At 50.7% G+C, this 14,839-nt stretch overlaps 1 protein-coding gene across 1 annotated transcript in view; it reads right to left on the reverse strand.

The window, feature by feature from the left end:
- BCAR1 (BCAR1 scaffold protein, Cas family member) overlaps nucleotides 1-14,631 on the reverse strand; it is a 37,613-nt gene extending 22,982 nt beyond the window's left edge. Inside the window, exon 1 of the mRNA XM_081921823.1 lies at nucleotides 14,481-14,631. Coding sequence (XP_081777949.1) covers nucleotides 14,481-14,492 — 12 coding nt within the window. The 5' untranslated portion in view covers nucleotides 14,493-14,631. The remainder of the gene's footprint in view (nucleotides 1-14,480) is intronic.
- Between the last annotated feature and the right edge of the window lie 208 nt (nucleotides 14,632-14,839).

A 14,839-nucleotide genomic window follows, 5' to 3' on the forward strand; every position in this document is an offset into this window, starting at 1 on the left:
GGGTCATTTCAATGCCCAAGTAGAGGCAGAGGACACTGTTCCACCCTCAGGGCAGCTATTTGAAAACAGCCAATCCTGTTGGCACAGACTGGGAATTTCAGAGGCGTGCCAACCACAACCGCTCACTGACTTTAGCACAAGTGATTCAAAGGCTACTGTTGAGTCGCTGTGTAGCTGTAGAATCCACCCACTCGGGTACATCAGAGATAAAAGCTGCAAATATTGATATGAGCACTTCAGGGAGTCATTGTTGCACTTGGCCCCACTCCAGTTCCCATCCCTTGACCTCATAAGCCCCCGAGGAGTGTGGAGGGAACTCAGCCCATGATGATGAGCAGCACAGCTTGCCTGGGAGGAGATGCTTGCAACTCAACCAGGTTGAAGCCATGACCTGAGATGCCAACCGGGCAACAGTAGCACCACGATCATACCTACATATTACTCTTTACAAGCTGGGCACTGAGAGTGAGGGGAAAGGCAGGGAAGGTATGGGAAAAGGCAAGGTTTGCAAACTTTTTTTCTGCTTCAGGGAACTCTTCCTAAATCAACCTCTCTGTTAAGAACACCCACACACCCATCGTCTGCCACAGCACCCTTGGGAGTTGCCGAAGATTTTGGAAGCATTCCAGCGAAGGAGTGGGCCAAAAGCTGTCTGGGTTCTACTGGCAGATCACAGGAGGATGCCAAGAAGATAGGGAATTGTTTAACCATTTACAGTGGACGGCCTTAGTCCACTGGGAGAATATCTGCCTTGCACAGAAGGTCCCATGTTCAATTCTGAGGCAGAGCTGAGAAAGACTCTTTCTGAAACCCTGGAGAACCACTGGCAGGAGGTATAGGTGAATCTACAGGGCCTACAGGGCCTTGAACTGGCTGCAGGAAGTCTGCGCTCCCCCCAGTGAAATGCACACCTGTGACGCCACTTTAGACACACTTGATTTATTTGCTGCACTTCTATAGCACTCTTACTGAGCTGCTCACTAAGCTCAGCTTCTAGGCAACCCAAGGATTCTGGAATGGGAGTCCATGTGGGGCAGGAGATAGAAATGGGTGGACTTGAAAACTTCAGAAGCCAATCTTGAACCACAAATTGCCTGGAGTGCTCATCTTCAAAGGATGTTGGCATAAAGAGGGATCTATCCCAAGCCAGGACACTGCTCTTCCTAGCTGGAACCTTCTGGGTGCACAGCAGGTGCTCCACTGCTGGTGAGCTGGAGCCCTTCCCCAAGCATCCCTCCAGATGAGTCGCTGCTGGTAAGTAACTTCCCAGTGCATTTGCATGCTCTGGGATTAGACACAGGCACCCAGCAGAACACCCTCAGCCTCAGAGGCATTTTCTGAGCACCTTCCAATCAGGTAACACACCCAGAAGACTGACTCACACAGAAGTGGGGAGGAGTCACTACCCAGAGGAGCTCTTTGCTGGGCATGGGAGACTGAGGTGTGCGCCTCCAGTTGCAGAAAACAAAAAAGGCGTGACTCAGAAGTTTAAAGAACACCATGCAAAATCTGAGCAGAGCAGCCAAGTCAAAACAGCCCTCCTGTAGGATCCACAGGCTGCTTTTGTCTCCCGCAACCACACATTCCTCAGCAAGCCAGAACAGAGCTGTGGTTACTCAGCCCCAGTCAAATCCTGCTCACGGACAGCGGTGCAGTCAATCCACCTACCAGCTTGCAAGGGGAACCTGAGCAACAATGAGTGGTTTTGTGCATGCGTCGCTGCAATGGGATCGTCCCAGGAAGCCAGCCATACAAGGGACAAGGTGCTGCAGGGAGAGGGAGGGAGGGAGATGTCGAAATACCCGTGAATATTGCACAAGAATCCTCAAAACTGACTGACGTGCTGGGAATGATGCAAGTTGCAGTCAAGGACATTTGGGGGGCACCAATTTGAGGAAGCGTGATGTAAAGTTTGGGGCTGTAAACTACCTCTGGTGTACTGTTAGGCAGGTGCCACGGAAATGCAGCAACAGCCAGGCAGCTGCACATGCAAGTGTTTCATGCTGGGGTGTGTGTGCAGTGGTGGACCATGAGCTTTGTGTCCCATCCAAGGTCCCAGGTACAACCCCAAGCATCTCCAGGGAGAGATGAACCTCAGCCTAAGTCCCTGGATACTTCTGTTCCCTCCGCCATAGTAGGCCAGGTGAGCCATTGATAAGATGGCTCTGACTCACTGAGAGAATTTTGTATGTACACAAAGCTGATGCAGGGCTCCAGCTCTCAAATATGGAAGCCTGTTCCCAGCAGTCCCAAAGTTCATGTTGCTGGCACTCCTGTTATGGCTTCTCCACAAACCCAGGAGTCTGCCAAGCACAACACAAGCCACAATAAGCACCACCCTCCGGAAGACACACAAATTTAATATCAAACCTAATCAATGCCTACTTCAATAGCCCCGTTGTGGAAGAGCAGCACACTGCAGAACAATTTATCTGGGTCTAGCCAAAGACACCCTACCATTCTTACCAAAATCTGTGCACACATACACTAAATTGTCCAAGCGTTTCTAACACACACACACACACACACACACACACCTCCAGCCAGTTAGCCAGGGCTCTCCATGGTACATTAGATAATTCCTTGGCTAAGATGGAGACAGGAAACTAGGAGGGAAAATGAGTGGATGAAGTTTCCTTAAAGTCCTGCATTCCACTGTAAGGGCAACTAGGTTGTTCATGTCATCTGCAGAATGCCCTACTAAATCAGGGATTTCCAACCTTTTTGGGCCTGGGGGCATATCTGGGGCAATAAGGAAACCCATGGGCACCATTAAAAATGGAAATCAATCATTTCACAAAAGAAAAATGGGCAATGCTCAGAATCATCCAACCCACACCAAAAGAGCAGGCAAAACTGCCACAGTACCCCCAAACAAATAAAATACAGTACAGACCAAAAAATAAAAAATAAAAAAGCAGGCCATTGTTGTTGTTGTTATATTTCTATACCACCCTTCATCCAAGGGTCACATAGTGGTTTACAATATAAAAAACACAAAAATATGTAACAGTGTAACAAATGAAAACAATAACCCCCTGGGGTCAGCAAACTTTTTCAGCAGGAGGCCGGTCCACTGTCCCTCAGACCTTGTGGGGGGGCCAGACTATATTTTGAAGGGAAAAAATGAATTAATTCCCATGCCCCACAAATAACCCAAAAATGCATTTTAAATAAAAGCACACATTCTACTGATTTATAAACACCAGGCAGGCCCCACAATAACCCAGAGATGCATTTTAAATAAAAGGAAACATTCTACTCATGTAAAAACATGCTGATTCCTGGACCGTCCGCGGGCCGGATTTAGAAGGCGATTGGGCCGAATCCGGCCCCTGGGTCTTAGTTCCCTTCAGTTTTAGGTAGGGGACCTTTGCAGGCACCAGGGTGTGTCTCTGAGGGCACCATGACTCCCATCCGCGGGTTATGTTGGAGACCCCAGCTCTACACCCCCTGTATAAAACATTGCCGCTTCCCCCACTCTGCCCATGCACACAGATCCGTCCCCATCCTCAGCTCTAGAGTGGTGGAAAATTGGCCACTAGCCACCAAAGCACTGCTAATTGTCTAAACTGATTTCCATGCTTCCCTCGGGGAGGATGGTGCACTCGCTTTGCGGACAAGCTTGTGGCCTGGAGCTGCGGCTTGCATTCTGCTCTCCAAAATGCTCATTTAAGAAAACCAACAAATCATTAGGGCATTGCTCAGACAATAGCAACTCTGTTGTCGTGTGCCTGTCAGCTGCTTGTGTGTGCCAGGGCTCACCAATCCTACAGCACTGCTGGGCTATTCTTGCTTTGTTTTTAATTAAAACAAGATCCTCAACATTATTCCATTAAAAAAAAAAATCCACTGTGAATTTCAAGGCCGAGTTTAGAATCCAGTGGAGAAGAAGACATTCTTGTGAGTCCTTCTGATAAAATGAAGCATTTCCTGGCCAGAGATTCTCCCAGAATGCACTTGGCTTCCTTCATTTTGGAGATCCCACTGCTTTTTGCAATGGCCCATTGAGTTCTCAGCCCACAACATCCCTGGAAGTTTCTCTTTTACTGACAGCAGAATGAGGCTTTTGAGATAGCAGTTTGCCCCCCAAAACACACAAGGTGTCCAAGGCAGATTGCCCAAACCCAGTTCTATGGCAACCCTCATGAAACCCAGTAAATCTCTGCCCAGGCTGCCTTTATTGCAGAGAAGCAAAAAGCTCTGGTCTCTATGCAAACAGCAGAAGCTGAGGGGACAAAAAACACAGGTTAGGGGATGGTAAAAAAATGTTCCTCATGGAAGAACAAAAAAAATCTGCTAAAGGGGGAGGGATAGCATGCCACAGAGAAAGGTTCTGTCGTCCCTTTGGTGCAGTACTGATGCTATACTGTTTATGCAAGGCATTTTTCCTTCTTATTTTTTAGGCATGGGAGAGCATTCAAAATTGTCATTCTGTTCAGGATATCTGAAGTGGCCCAGTCCATTTTCCCACCTCAGAACTCTGCCCCCTCCTTCCCCTGCATCTATAGGTCCAGCATTGCTAGCTGCACAAAGGTAGTTGGCTTCTTCTCCAAAACTAGGAAAGACCACTCATTTCCTCTTCTCTCCCATGTGATGAGCCCAACAATTGGTGTGAACTGTTTTGGCAAGCGCTTGACAATGAAGTCAGGAAGCAGCCTGAAGCAGAGACCTCGCCCCCACTTGCCTCAGTGACCCAGAAAATGAGCCAGCAAACCAGGGCATTCCCTCACCTCCCAGAGAAATCAGACAGAGCTACCTGGAGCCCAGAGGGAGGTGGGAAGGAGAAGGACCTGGGTCTGGTGCAGCCTTCACCAACCTGATGCCCTCCAGGTGCTTCGGAGCACAGCTCCTGCTGGGTCAGCACTACAACTCCCATCAGGCTGGTGCTACAACTCCCAAAGGGCCCAGCTGGAGCTGGCTGGAGCTGCGTTCCAAAACATCTGGAGGGCACCAGGTTTGCAAAGGCTGCCCTACAGTAACTGCAGGACCAGGCAATGCCACCAAGAAGAATATTCAGAAGAATCCCCCCCCCCCCGCCCCTCATATCAACCTAGAACTAGGAGAGGGCTGGGATCAGATGAAAATGGCCGTCTTTCTTGAATCTATTGCCAAAAAGCAGTGCTCCTACCCAGAGTGCAAAATGAAATTAACTTCTCACTCCCACACGATTTGGAAATGGCTTTTTACTTAGGCTAGGCACTATGTGAAGGCAATGCTGGGGGTGTAAACTATATATATGTATGTGCTGGGTTACTCTCGGCTGGCATCATGTTTAAACTGGGTCACCGGTTTTGACACCAGCAGTCTTCACGCGCTGGCACAGAATCCATGGCTCAAGTACGTGCCATGCTTGCAAGACAATGCCTCGCGCACACGGAAAGCAGCCGTGTTAAGGTTTTAATGTCAGAATCATATGAACTAGATGACGATGTGCAGCAAGACATACACTCAGAAGTACAGGAACCGAGAGCTTTAAGAACACTAAGGACCAGAAGCTTGGATGTCCATTCTTATTTCCAATATTTACACCCCACTTTTCTACTGAAAAGAAAGGTAAATCAAGGCAGGTTTTTAAAAAGCAGAATAAATAAATAAATATACAGCAAAAGAGCAGTAAAAACAACTTCACTGAAAGCATCTAATGCAACAGAAACAGCCTGGCCTTGTTTTTCCAAGTTCCAGGTGCCACCACCTAAAGGCCCTGTCTTTTGCACCTACCAACTATTCAGCCAGTGAGGTGGGGCTGGGGTCCAGAGAAGGGCCTTAGAAGCAGATCGTAGAGACCGGGCAGGTTCCTATAAAGGATGAATGTATAAAACCAGCACCTTGAATTAAGCCTGGAAACAGACCGGTAACACAGAGGAGTGCAAGGCTTGTGGAAAGGAGCAGTGCAGGAATAGCAAAGGGAAAGGACTTTGACAGGATTGAATTGACAGAGGGGTAGAGATAGAGACCTGCTCAGAACCACTTTACACTCTACATAAGGAACAATGGACAGAGCTGCATCACTCAACAAAGAATGAGGCACGTGCTGTGGAGGCTGTGCTGGCCAGGACTGATAAAAACTTGAGCCCAGAGCATCTAGAGGGCCCCAGATGCTTCGAACAGGAGTAACCACTGCAACATTAGTGCTGCAGCAACAAATGTGGTGGCTGCACAAAAATATACTGTGGCTCTTGTGGTCGCCCTCTTGCTCTCCTTTTACACAGCAAACACACAAACACGCATCCCTTCCCACACGTATGAAGCTTGCTTGAAGGCTGCAGACCCTTGAGAGGCCGCCATGCCCCAATTCCAGAAGTGACCATTTGCTCCAAAGGCCATTCTGAGCCTGACGCTGTGATGGGAAAGCTGCTGGGAAGGCAGCTGATCAAAACCTCCTCCGCTCACTTCTCAACACCCTGTCCAAACACGACTGCCGTGCTGTGTAAGCCATTCCTGAGGCCCAGCCTGTAGCTGGAGGCTAGCAATACTGCACCGGGCGGCATGCCTGCACTCATTCTGCTCCTGCTTGGGGAAGGGAGGGCAGCAGATCCCCAGAGGGAAGCGGGTGGGAGTCAGCTGGGTCCATTCTGCTTGCCAGACCCAAACATCTCCTCTCTCTGATGGTGGCAGGCCACTCTCACAGCATCCCCAAGTAAACATTTGGCAGCAATGAACCATAACATCTCACCTGCCCTACGCAACCCGAGAGATGAACACAAAGACAGCCTTCTGGATCAGGACAGTGGCCCATCTAGGCCAGCATCTGGTCCTCACAGTAGCCAACCAGATGCCCTAATGGGGAACCAGCAAGCAGGACCTGATCACAAGAGCCCTCTCCCATCCTGTGATTTCTAGCAACTGGTATTCAGGAGCATTGTGGCCTCCAGCTGTGGCGGCAAAGCATAGCCATAGTTGCTAGGAGCAATTAATAGCCTTCTCCTCCATGAATTTGTCTTATCCTCTTTTAAAGGCATCCAGGTGAGTGGCCACCATCGCCTCCTGCAGCAGTGAGTTCCATAGTTTAACAGGTGCAATAAGAAGTGTTTCCTTTTATCTGTCCTGAATCTCCCAACATTCAGCTTCACTAGGTGTCTGTCACTTCGAGAGTCCTGCACTCCATGATTCACCAAGCGGTCACAGAGAATGCCAGGATGCGGCCTTCCAACTGTGCTCAGTGGCGCACAGCCTGAACACATTCTGCCCAGGGTGTTCTGCAACACTGCATGGGTCTCCCTCCCTGACGGGGCGCCCACAGGATCTGTATGCTGAAATTACGCCTGTTCCCAGCATGCTACCAGCTTGGCATGCAATGGCCAGGACTCTATGCAATGCTGGCTAATAAGACCACAGAGAGGCCCCTGCTGGTTTGGTCAAGGGCACTTGCTGCCTGTAGTACTTTGCATGGGGGTCAAGTCAGCCCTGCACTGCACATGACTGCCATCTATAACCAGCGCCTGCTGCTGCTGCTCTATTCCTGTCAAGACTTGCTTGGGAGACTGACACAGACTTTTCTTGTGTGTTTTGTGCCCGTAGTCATGAAAACTGCAGGCACCAGCCGCAGACATCAGTCCCTGGTGAGCCTCAGGCACTGCCTCCTCCCTCCATCAACTCCCCTCCCCTGCCCCAATTCTGCCATTGCTTCACACCTTCCCTGACTTAGCATTTATACAACCAATGGGCAGAAGAGCAAAGCATTTTGGGGAAGTGGGGCAGGGAGACAGAAGGAGCAAGAGGACCTCAATTAAATTTGCAGCCCTGAATGCTCAGAAATGACAGAATCATAGAACAGTAGAGTTGGAAGGGCACCAAAGGGTCGCCTGGTCTGACCCCTGCAATTTTGTGGGTTCACCCATATTGTTGTTGCAAGCAGATAGCGAGCTCCAGAAATCCCCCATTGTCCATATGACTGTTCTCCTTCAAATCATTGCCTCCCCTCTACCTCAGTCTGGATTTTTTTATCCCAGGGATACTCCGAAAAGGAGAGGACCTGATAAAAATCCATATTAAGGGCCAGAAAAGTGTGGGGAGGCAGGAATTTGGAGGAGTTATGTCCACAACCTCTCTTGATGCTTCTGTGAATCTTCTGCACAGCATCCTCCTTTGCAAAAGTGGGGATTCCCAATCCCAGCACACCCCTTCAGAGAGCCCCAGGTGTCTGAAAACACAACAACTCAAGCAGCAAAAGTGGCCACCACTTGGCCCAAAACAGGCTCCTTTTGGGTCCTTGCATCATAAGCATCTTACATCTGCAGATAGCAGAAGGAAAAAGCCACTGGGGGTTGGAGTGAGGTGGGCTTTCCAGAAAATTTGGAATTGGGAACTGTTCCTTAGCAAGTCAGGCTAACTTTCAGCAGAAAATGTTCTGTTTGCATTAGATACTTTTCCAATGTCAAAGGGATTGGTCTAATTTGGCAGGTTTATCTTACTTGTATTTAGCTGAACAAAGCTGAAAACTTTAAAACAGCCAAGCTGGCCTCATACTGTATTTGCCAATGGAAAATTATAAAAGATAAAAACATTGGGAAATTTTCCATGCCACATCACTGGTTGGAGGCGTTCTTACTAATGGGGTTCAAAATGTTTGGAGAGAGGCATTGTTGCCCTTGGTGTATCTCAGCCATCTTCAACCTGGTGTCCTCTGGAAACTTCAGACTACAACTCCCATCAGCTCCAGTAAGCACAGCCTAATGGGATTTGTAGTCTAAAATATCCAGAGGGTACCAGGCTGTGGAAGACTAGTGTGCACCCATTTTTATTTTGTCCCAAACCACTCCCGGTCAGGCTAGTTAGGCAGGTCTCTGAACCTGTGCAACTCCCCTCCCCAAAAAATGTTTGCAAGATGCAACAGGTCTCCTTTGAGAGGGAAAAGGGTGCAAATCTAGCCCCCACCCATTCCCCAGTGAAGTGGGGTGGGGGGAATCTCCCAAGCAGGTCTCCCTTGAGCTGCCCACCAGGCTTGTTTTCATTGCCTAGCATGCAAAGCAGCAAGTGTACCCTAGGGCATGTGCAGAGTGCACACCCATTCTTCACCACTGACTGCAGCCAGCAACCCCACACCTCCTTGTTTAGGATGTGGGAGTCGCCGCTGCTTAAGAGGATGCAGATATTTCAAGCCCTACTTTTTCTCTTTAGAAATTATGCTCTAGCAGAGGTGGGAAAGAGAACCAGCAAGTTTTCTCTGCACACAGGGCAACATTTGGCCCATGCCAGACAGGTGCTTCCTGACATGGATCCCTCTTCAACCCTGGTGCTCGCAGAAAGGTAGAGGGCACCTCCCAACCCAAGCCACACACACACACCCAGCCGGGTCAGTGGAGTTAACTGCCTCCAACTTGTTGGTGAATCATTAACTCAGGGTTCAGCAGCTGCCACACACAGAGAGAGTTCAGCTGCCAGAAGGCAGGTTCTGCCCAGTCAATTACTCACCCAGCGCAGCCTGCTGGTGCCAAGAGAGGGGAGGGGAGACAGGAGAGCCAATGGCAAAGGAGTCCATAAGGATGGCTGGGGGTGGGGAGATGGACACACATACATACACACAGCTGGCCAGGCTCCTCCTCTGTACTTAATTCCATGGAGTCTGCAAACATGTGGTCCTCCAGACGTGGAAGCCCCCACAGCCCAAACGCCTCCCAGCACAAGGATTCTTTAGCCAGGGAAATGCTCTTTACTCCTCCTGCACAGGAGCACCTTCTATCAAGTACTACAGGCAACTCCCCATTTACATGGAGCCTCAAGACACTGAAGTGTTGCTGAAGTTTGGAGCCCAAATCTCAGCTTCATCACCCCGCAATCCCAAGCAGTGGCCTACCCAACCAGACACGTAATATCAGATGTGCCAGAGCTTTTAACAGCAAGGGATGGCAATGAACTTTCCAGAGGCATCTGCTGCTGGCTGGCCGGCCTCAGAGACAAGAACGCTAGGGTCTTGGAGTGATCCCATCAAGGTAGCCCTTATGACATCCATTAGACAGCTGGAAGTGCCCCCCCCACTCTCTTTTAAAGGACCCTGTCTCCAAGCTGACAATCCTGCCCAAGCCTTTGGAGTGTCAGAGGGACTCCTTTAGACAAGGCAATAACATTTTGAAGTAACAAAATGGAGTGACAGTGTGTCCTACCTCCCAAGGCTGTTGAGAAGAGGCCTGCTGGGTCAGACTCCAAGTCCATCTAGCCCTGGATCCTGTTCTCACAGTGGCCAACCAGGTGCCCATTATGGGAAAGCCAAAAGCAGGACCCAAGAGCAACAGCACTCTCTCCAGCAACCAATATTCAGAGTTATACTGCCTCTACTCCTAGTAGGCAAGGATAAGGTTGTGAATAATGCAGACCGAAGGATGGAAACGGTGCAAAAGTCAGAAGACAGCAAGACAGGGGAATCCCCTATGACAAATTATTTCAGGGTCCCTTCCAGTCACTACAAAGGAGTCCAAGTGGGAGGGCACTGCAGTCTTTTAAGGTGGCTGTTCAGATTGACACACAGATGAGGGGGGAGTTGCAGAGACACCCCAGAATCACCATCTTTCTCTCTCACACACTCTTGTCCCACAGGCATCATCAGGTTACACTTCACCAAAGGTAAGGCCAGCCGCCTTTTCTTGACACAGGCATCCACTCAGGAATTCAACTTCCAAGCCAGAAAACATGGAACAAAGACCCAGACTCTGTATCTGGGTGTAAAGGACTCTCCTAGCCTTGTGGGTCAGCACAACAGATGGGGAAGGGCAAGTGGGACAAATGGGGGTGGGGGAAGCAGAGGCATCAAATATTCCCTCCCCATTCAGAGCACTCAGCAGAGAATACTGGCAACCACATTCAGGATTATAGAACGGCACCTGAAAGATGTATCCACCAGAGCGCTCCTAGGCCTTCCAGGAAACAAAAAGGGAGTTATTGGCAAGCCTGAAACTCATTTCACAAGGACCCCTAAGCAGCCAGAAGGCAGTCTTCATGACAACCTAAGAAGAGCTTGGCTGCTGGATCAGGCCAAAGACCTGTTTAGTCCATCACCCTGTTCTCATAGTGCCAATTGGATGCCCCCAATGGGAAACCCACAAGTAGGAGCTAAGTGCCACAGAGCTCTCCCCACTTGTGATTCCCAGTAACTGGTATTCAGAAGCATCACTGTCTCTGACATCAGAGGCAGCGCTCACAGCCCACAGCCTGCTGCTCATACAGCAGCCTTTGCCAAATTGGTGACATCCAGATGTTCTGGACTACAACTCACATTAGTCCCAGTCCCAGTTAGTGACAAGAATCAAACAGGTAGGAGGATTTCGTATATCCACCTTCAGCTGGTGTGTGTGTGTGTGTGTGTGAATGAGAGAGAGAGAGAGAGAGAACAAGCAAAGCTTTGAATCACACAGAAAAGTACAGAAATGATTTCAGGGACGGTTTGGCCACAGGGCATCAAACACAGGCACACATTTTCAGCAGTTGTGCTTCCTCTTGCTGACCACCTAATTTCAGGCCTCGCCAAGTTTCCATTCTGACCAGGCAGAACTTTCTTCTGTTCTGCCAGCTAACCAGGCCTCAAGCATTCCCATGGTCTGGCTCCATCAGGCTCTGCCTGGAACAAAGTCACACTCCATTTCTATTACTTTGCGGGATCAACGGCTCCTAGAGCTGGAGATGAAACAGCCTTGGGTGTAATCCTTGCCAGGACCAACAACTGGCACAAGAGGCAGAGAGATGTAAACATGCGTGGCTCATGGGGAGCCCTTCCCACCTCCAACTGGCTGCCTTCATAAGACAGAGCTTTTCAAATGCACAAATCACAGCATTTGTCCCCTCCAGCAAATCTTGCACAACAGCCGGGAGGTCTGGACACCCACCAAATGTAGATAACCAGGAGCTCCAGCAAGGAAGAGGGTGAATGAAAGCTTCATATGTGTACCAGAATGCACACCCAGATGAGCACAGTAGGGATTGCTCCAGAGTATGCAGGCTGTGAACCTACTACAGATCAGGGACTGTGAAATTTTACACCCCCGTAGCATTCGAGCGACCATAGACCAGCGCCAGGATTTGGCTCTAGTGAAATCTGTCAAAACAGAGCTGTTTCCTGGCATTGCCAATTATCACGGCTCATTTGAACAGGATTTCTCTCTTCTTATTCATGAACAAAACATTGCAAGGATCTCTGATGTCAGAACATATAAACAAAGCAGCTGAACTTAAGCACTTCAAAATCTCATTTGGTTCAGTGGGAGGTTTCTATACACATTTCTATCTTTCCTATTGGGGCTGGCTGTGGGCAAACTGTAGACCTCCAGAGGTTGCTGGACTCCCATCATCCCTGACCATGCTGGGGCTGATGGGAGTTGTAGTCCAAAACATCTAGAAGGCACCAGGCTAGGGGAAGCCAGCATCTCTCCATCACCTCTTTTCACCCCACACCAGTCCCCAGTCTCTTGGCATTCCAACAAAAGAACAAGTGCAAGTGTCTGCACAGCGAGATAGGCCAAGAAATCAAGTCAAATTAGGCTCTACAGAGGATGGCAAAATAAAACTGAAGGCCACAAATGACCAATGTGAGTAGGGAGAAGAGGGAACACACACACCTCAGATTCTGAGCCACAGCAAAAAAACACTCATCAGGAAATGTTATTCAGGAGTCATTTCACCCCACCTGACCTGTTATGGTAAATTCCAGGAGGGTTCACCACATTTGAGTATTGGAGCAAAAAACACACACAACTGCACACTTTCAAGACCAACAGTACTATCCTACATGTGTTTTAATGGGGCTTATTCCCTAGTAAGCATGTTTAGCACTGCAGCATAATTAAGGCTTCCCCAGGCAATCGTCTCTTTCACTGGATGCTTGAAACATTATCCTCAGTTGGCAGATATGTCTACATGTATAGGTCAGGGAGTTGGGGAATCATAATGCCCAAAGACAAAGGAACCAACATGGTGTAGTGCTTAAGAGTATTTAGCTAGGAATGTAAAGATCTCAGTTCAAATCCCCACACTGCCATGAGGTTCATTATCTGGCCTTGGGGCAGTCCCTATCTTTCAACTTAATCTACCTCACAGGGTTGTTGTGAGGATAAAAGGGAAGGGGGAATGATGTACAGCATCTTGAGAGCTCAATGTATTGATAATATATATATATCAGAAACATGCAGAATCATTGGGGGAAGAGGAGTCCACAAATACATGCTTCACACACTTCCTAAGTTTATCCAACTCTCACCTCAAAACAAGCAAGATTTACGGTACTTTCAGTTATCACTGCAACTCTCTTTAAATAATAATAATAATCCACTATTCCCAAAGTGCTGGTTTGGATCCAGACCAATGGGATTCAGGGACATTTTGGGGGTGCCAGGATACACTAATAATACCCTACCTGTCCCAAGGCCAGGCCTAAACAGAATTTGCCACAACACGCATTTCATGGGGCTTGGCTCTAGAACCACTCTTGGGGTGCTCAGGAGTGGCTGGTTACCTTCCATTCATTGCACACTTGGGGTAAGCAAATGAAGGGGCCCCGGGAATAGTTATTATCTGGGGGGGGGGGTCAATATACACTGCAGAGTGGAACCTTGCCATGTCCGTGGGTGCAGCCCTGAAGAGGCTGGGGGTGGGATATTTTCAGCCTTTCGGGTGCCACAGAGCTCTTCGTCGCTGCGTCCCCTTCAGCCGGGAGAAGCCGCGCTCTGTTTTAGCCTCAAACTAGACCCCCGTCCAAAGTCATCCTCGGTTCCCACCGGCCACCGGAAAACCTGCCGCAGCAGGCCCAAGGCGGAAAGGACCGGACAGGGAGAGGCTGGCTTCGGGCAAGCTACTCTCCCCGAGCCGACGGCCCCGTAACGTCCCGCCCACCTCACTTCCCAGGGAAGAAGAAGGGGGACACTAAAGATGTTGCTCTTTCCTTCTTGATCCCGACCCCGACCTTGGGAGCGGGGGCAAGAACAGCCTTTGGTTTTCCCGGACCGGGGGAGAGAAACCAAGTGCCCTCTCGTGTCCGGTCGGGTTCCTAACATGGGGGTTGGGCAGCATCGTCACCCCCCCCCCAGGACTCCCGCCTTTTCTTTCTCTCTCGCCCCCTCCCCAAAAGCGGGAAGGGAAAGGGGGCAGCCCGCGCCCTCCTGCTCCTCCCGCTCCGCCTGTTGCCTGGAGAGGCGCTTCTGCGCCGGGGCTCGGCGGCCACGTCAGGGCGCTCCCGGCTGCAGCCCCGGCGGGAAGGCACGTCCGTCCCGGGGCCGCCGCAAGCCGAGCCTCGCTTCTCACAGGGGCCGGCCAGCCGAAAGCCCGGCGCTCGAGTCGGAAGCAAGTCCCCCCCAGCCGACCACGGACGCGGCCAAGACTCGCCTCCAAGTGGCTTTCCGAGTAGGGGGCTCTCTCTCAGCCTCCTGCTCCCAGGCGGAGAAAGTCAGCCGTCGGTCCCCCACCCTCCCGCCGCCCAGCCTCGTTCCCTCCCCGGGTCTCTCCTCTCCCTCTGGCAGACTTGAGGGCTCGCTCGGCCTCTCCCGACGGCGCCCACTTACCAGGTAGTTCATCTTCCCGGCGCGGCCGCAGTGCCCCCTGGTCGTGCGCCTTAACGCATGATCCCGCCGGCTGGCTGGCTGCGGCACTGGCGGCGTCTGCTTCCCGCTCCCGCAGCCGGGCCGACGGCTAAGCAGAGACGGAGCGCGAGCAGCAACGAAGCGAGAGAGCCAGCTCCTGGGAAGGAGGAGGGAGGGCGAGGAAGACGGATCCCCCCTCCCGTTGCTGCCGCCGCCCTAAGCCGCCTTCATTGGTTGCTCGGGAGAAAAGGAGGCGGCGCTGCCGAGCCAGGAACGGGACGGCCAGGCTGCCTCCGCCTGGCACCGAAAGGGGGCTGGACGCACGGCGGCGGCGGCCCCGT

The sequence above is a fragment of the Podarcis melisellensis genome, assembly GCF_964234715.1.
Source record: "Podarcis melisellensis genome assembly, chromosome: 8".
Classification (NCBI taxonomy): Eukaryota; Metazoa; Chordata; class Lepidosauria; order Squamata; family Lacertidae; genus Podarcis; species Podarcis melisellensis.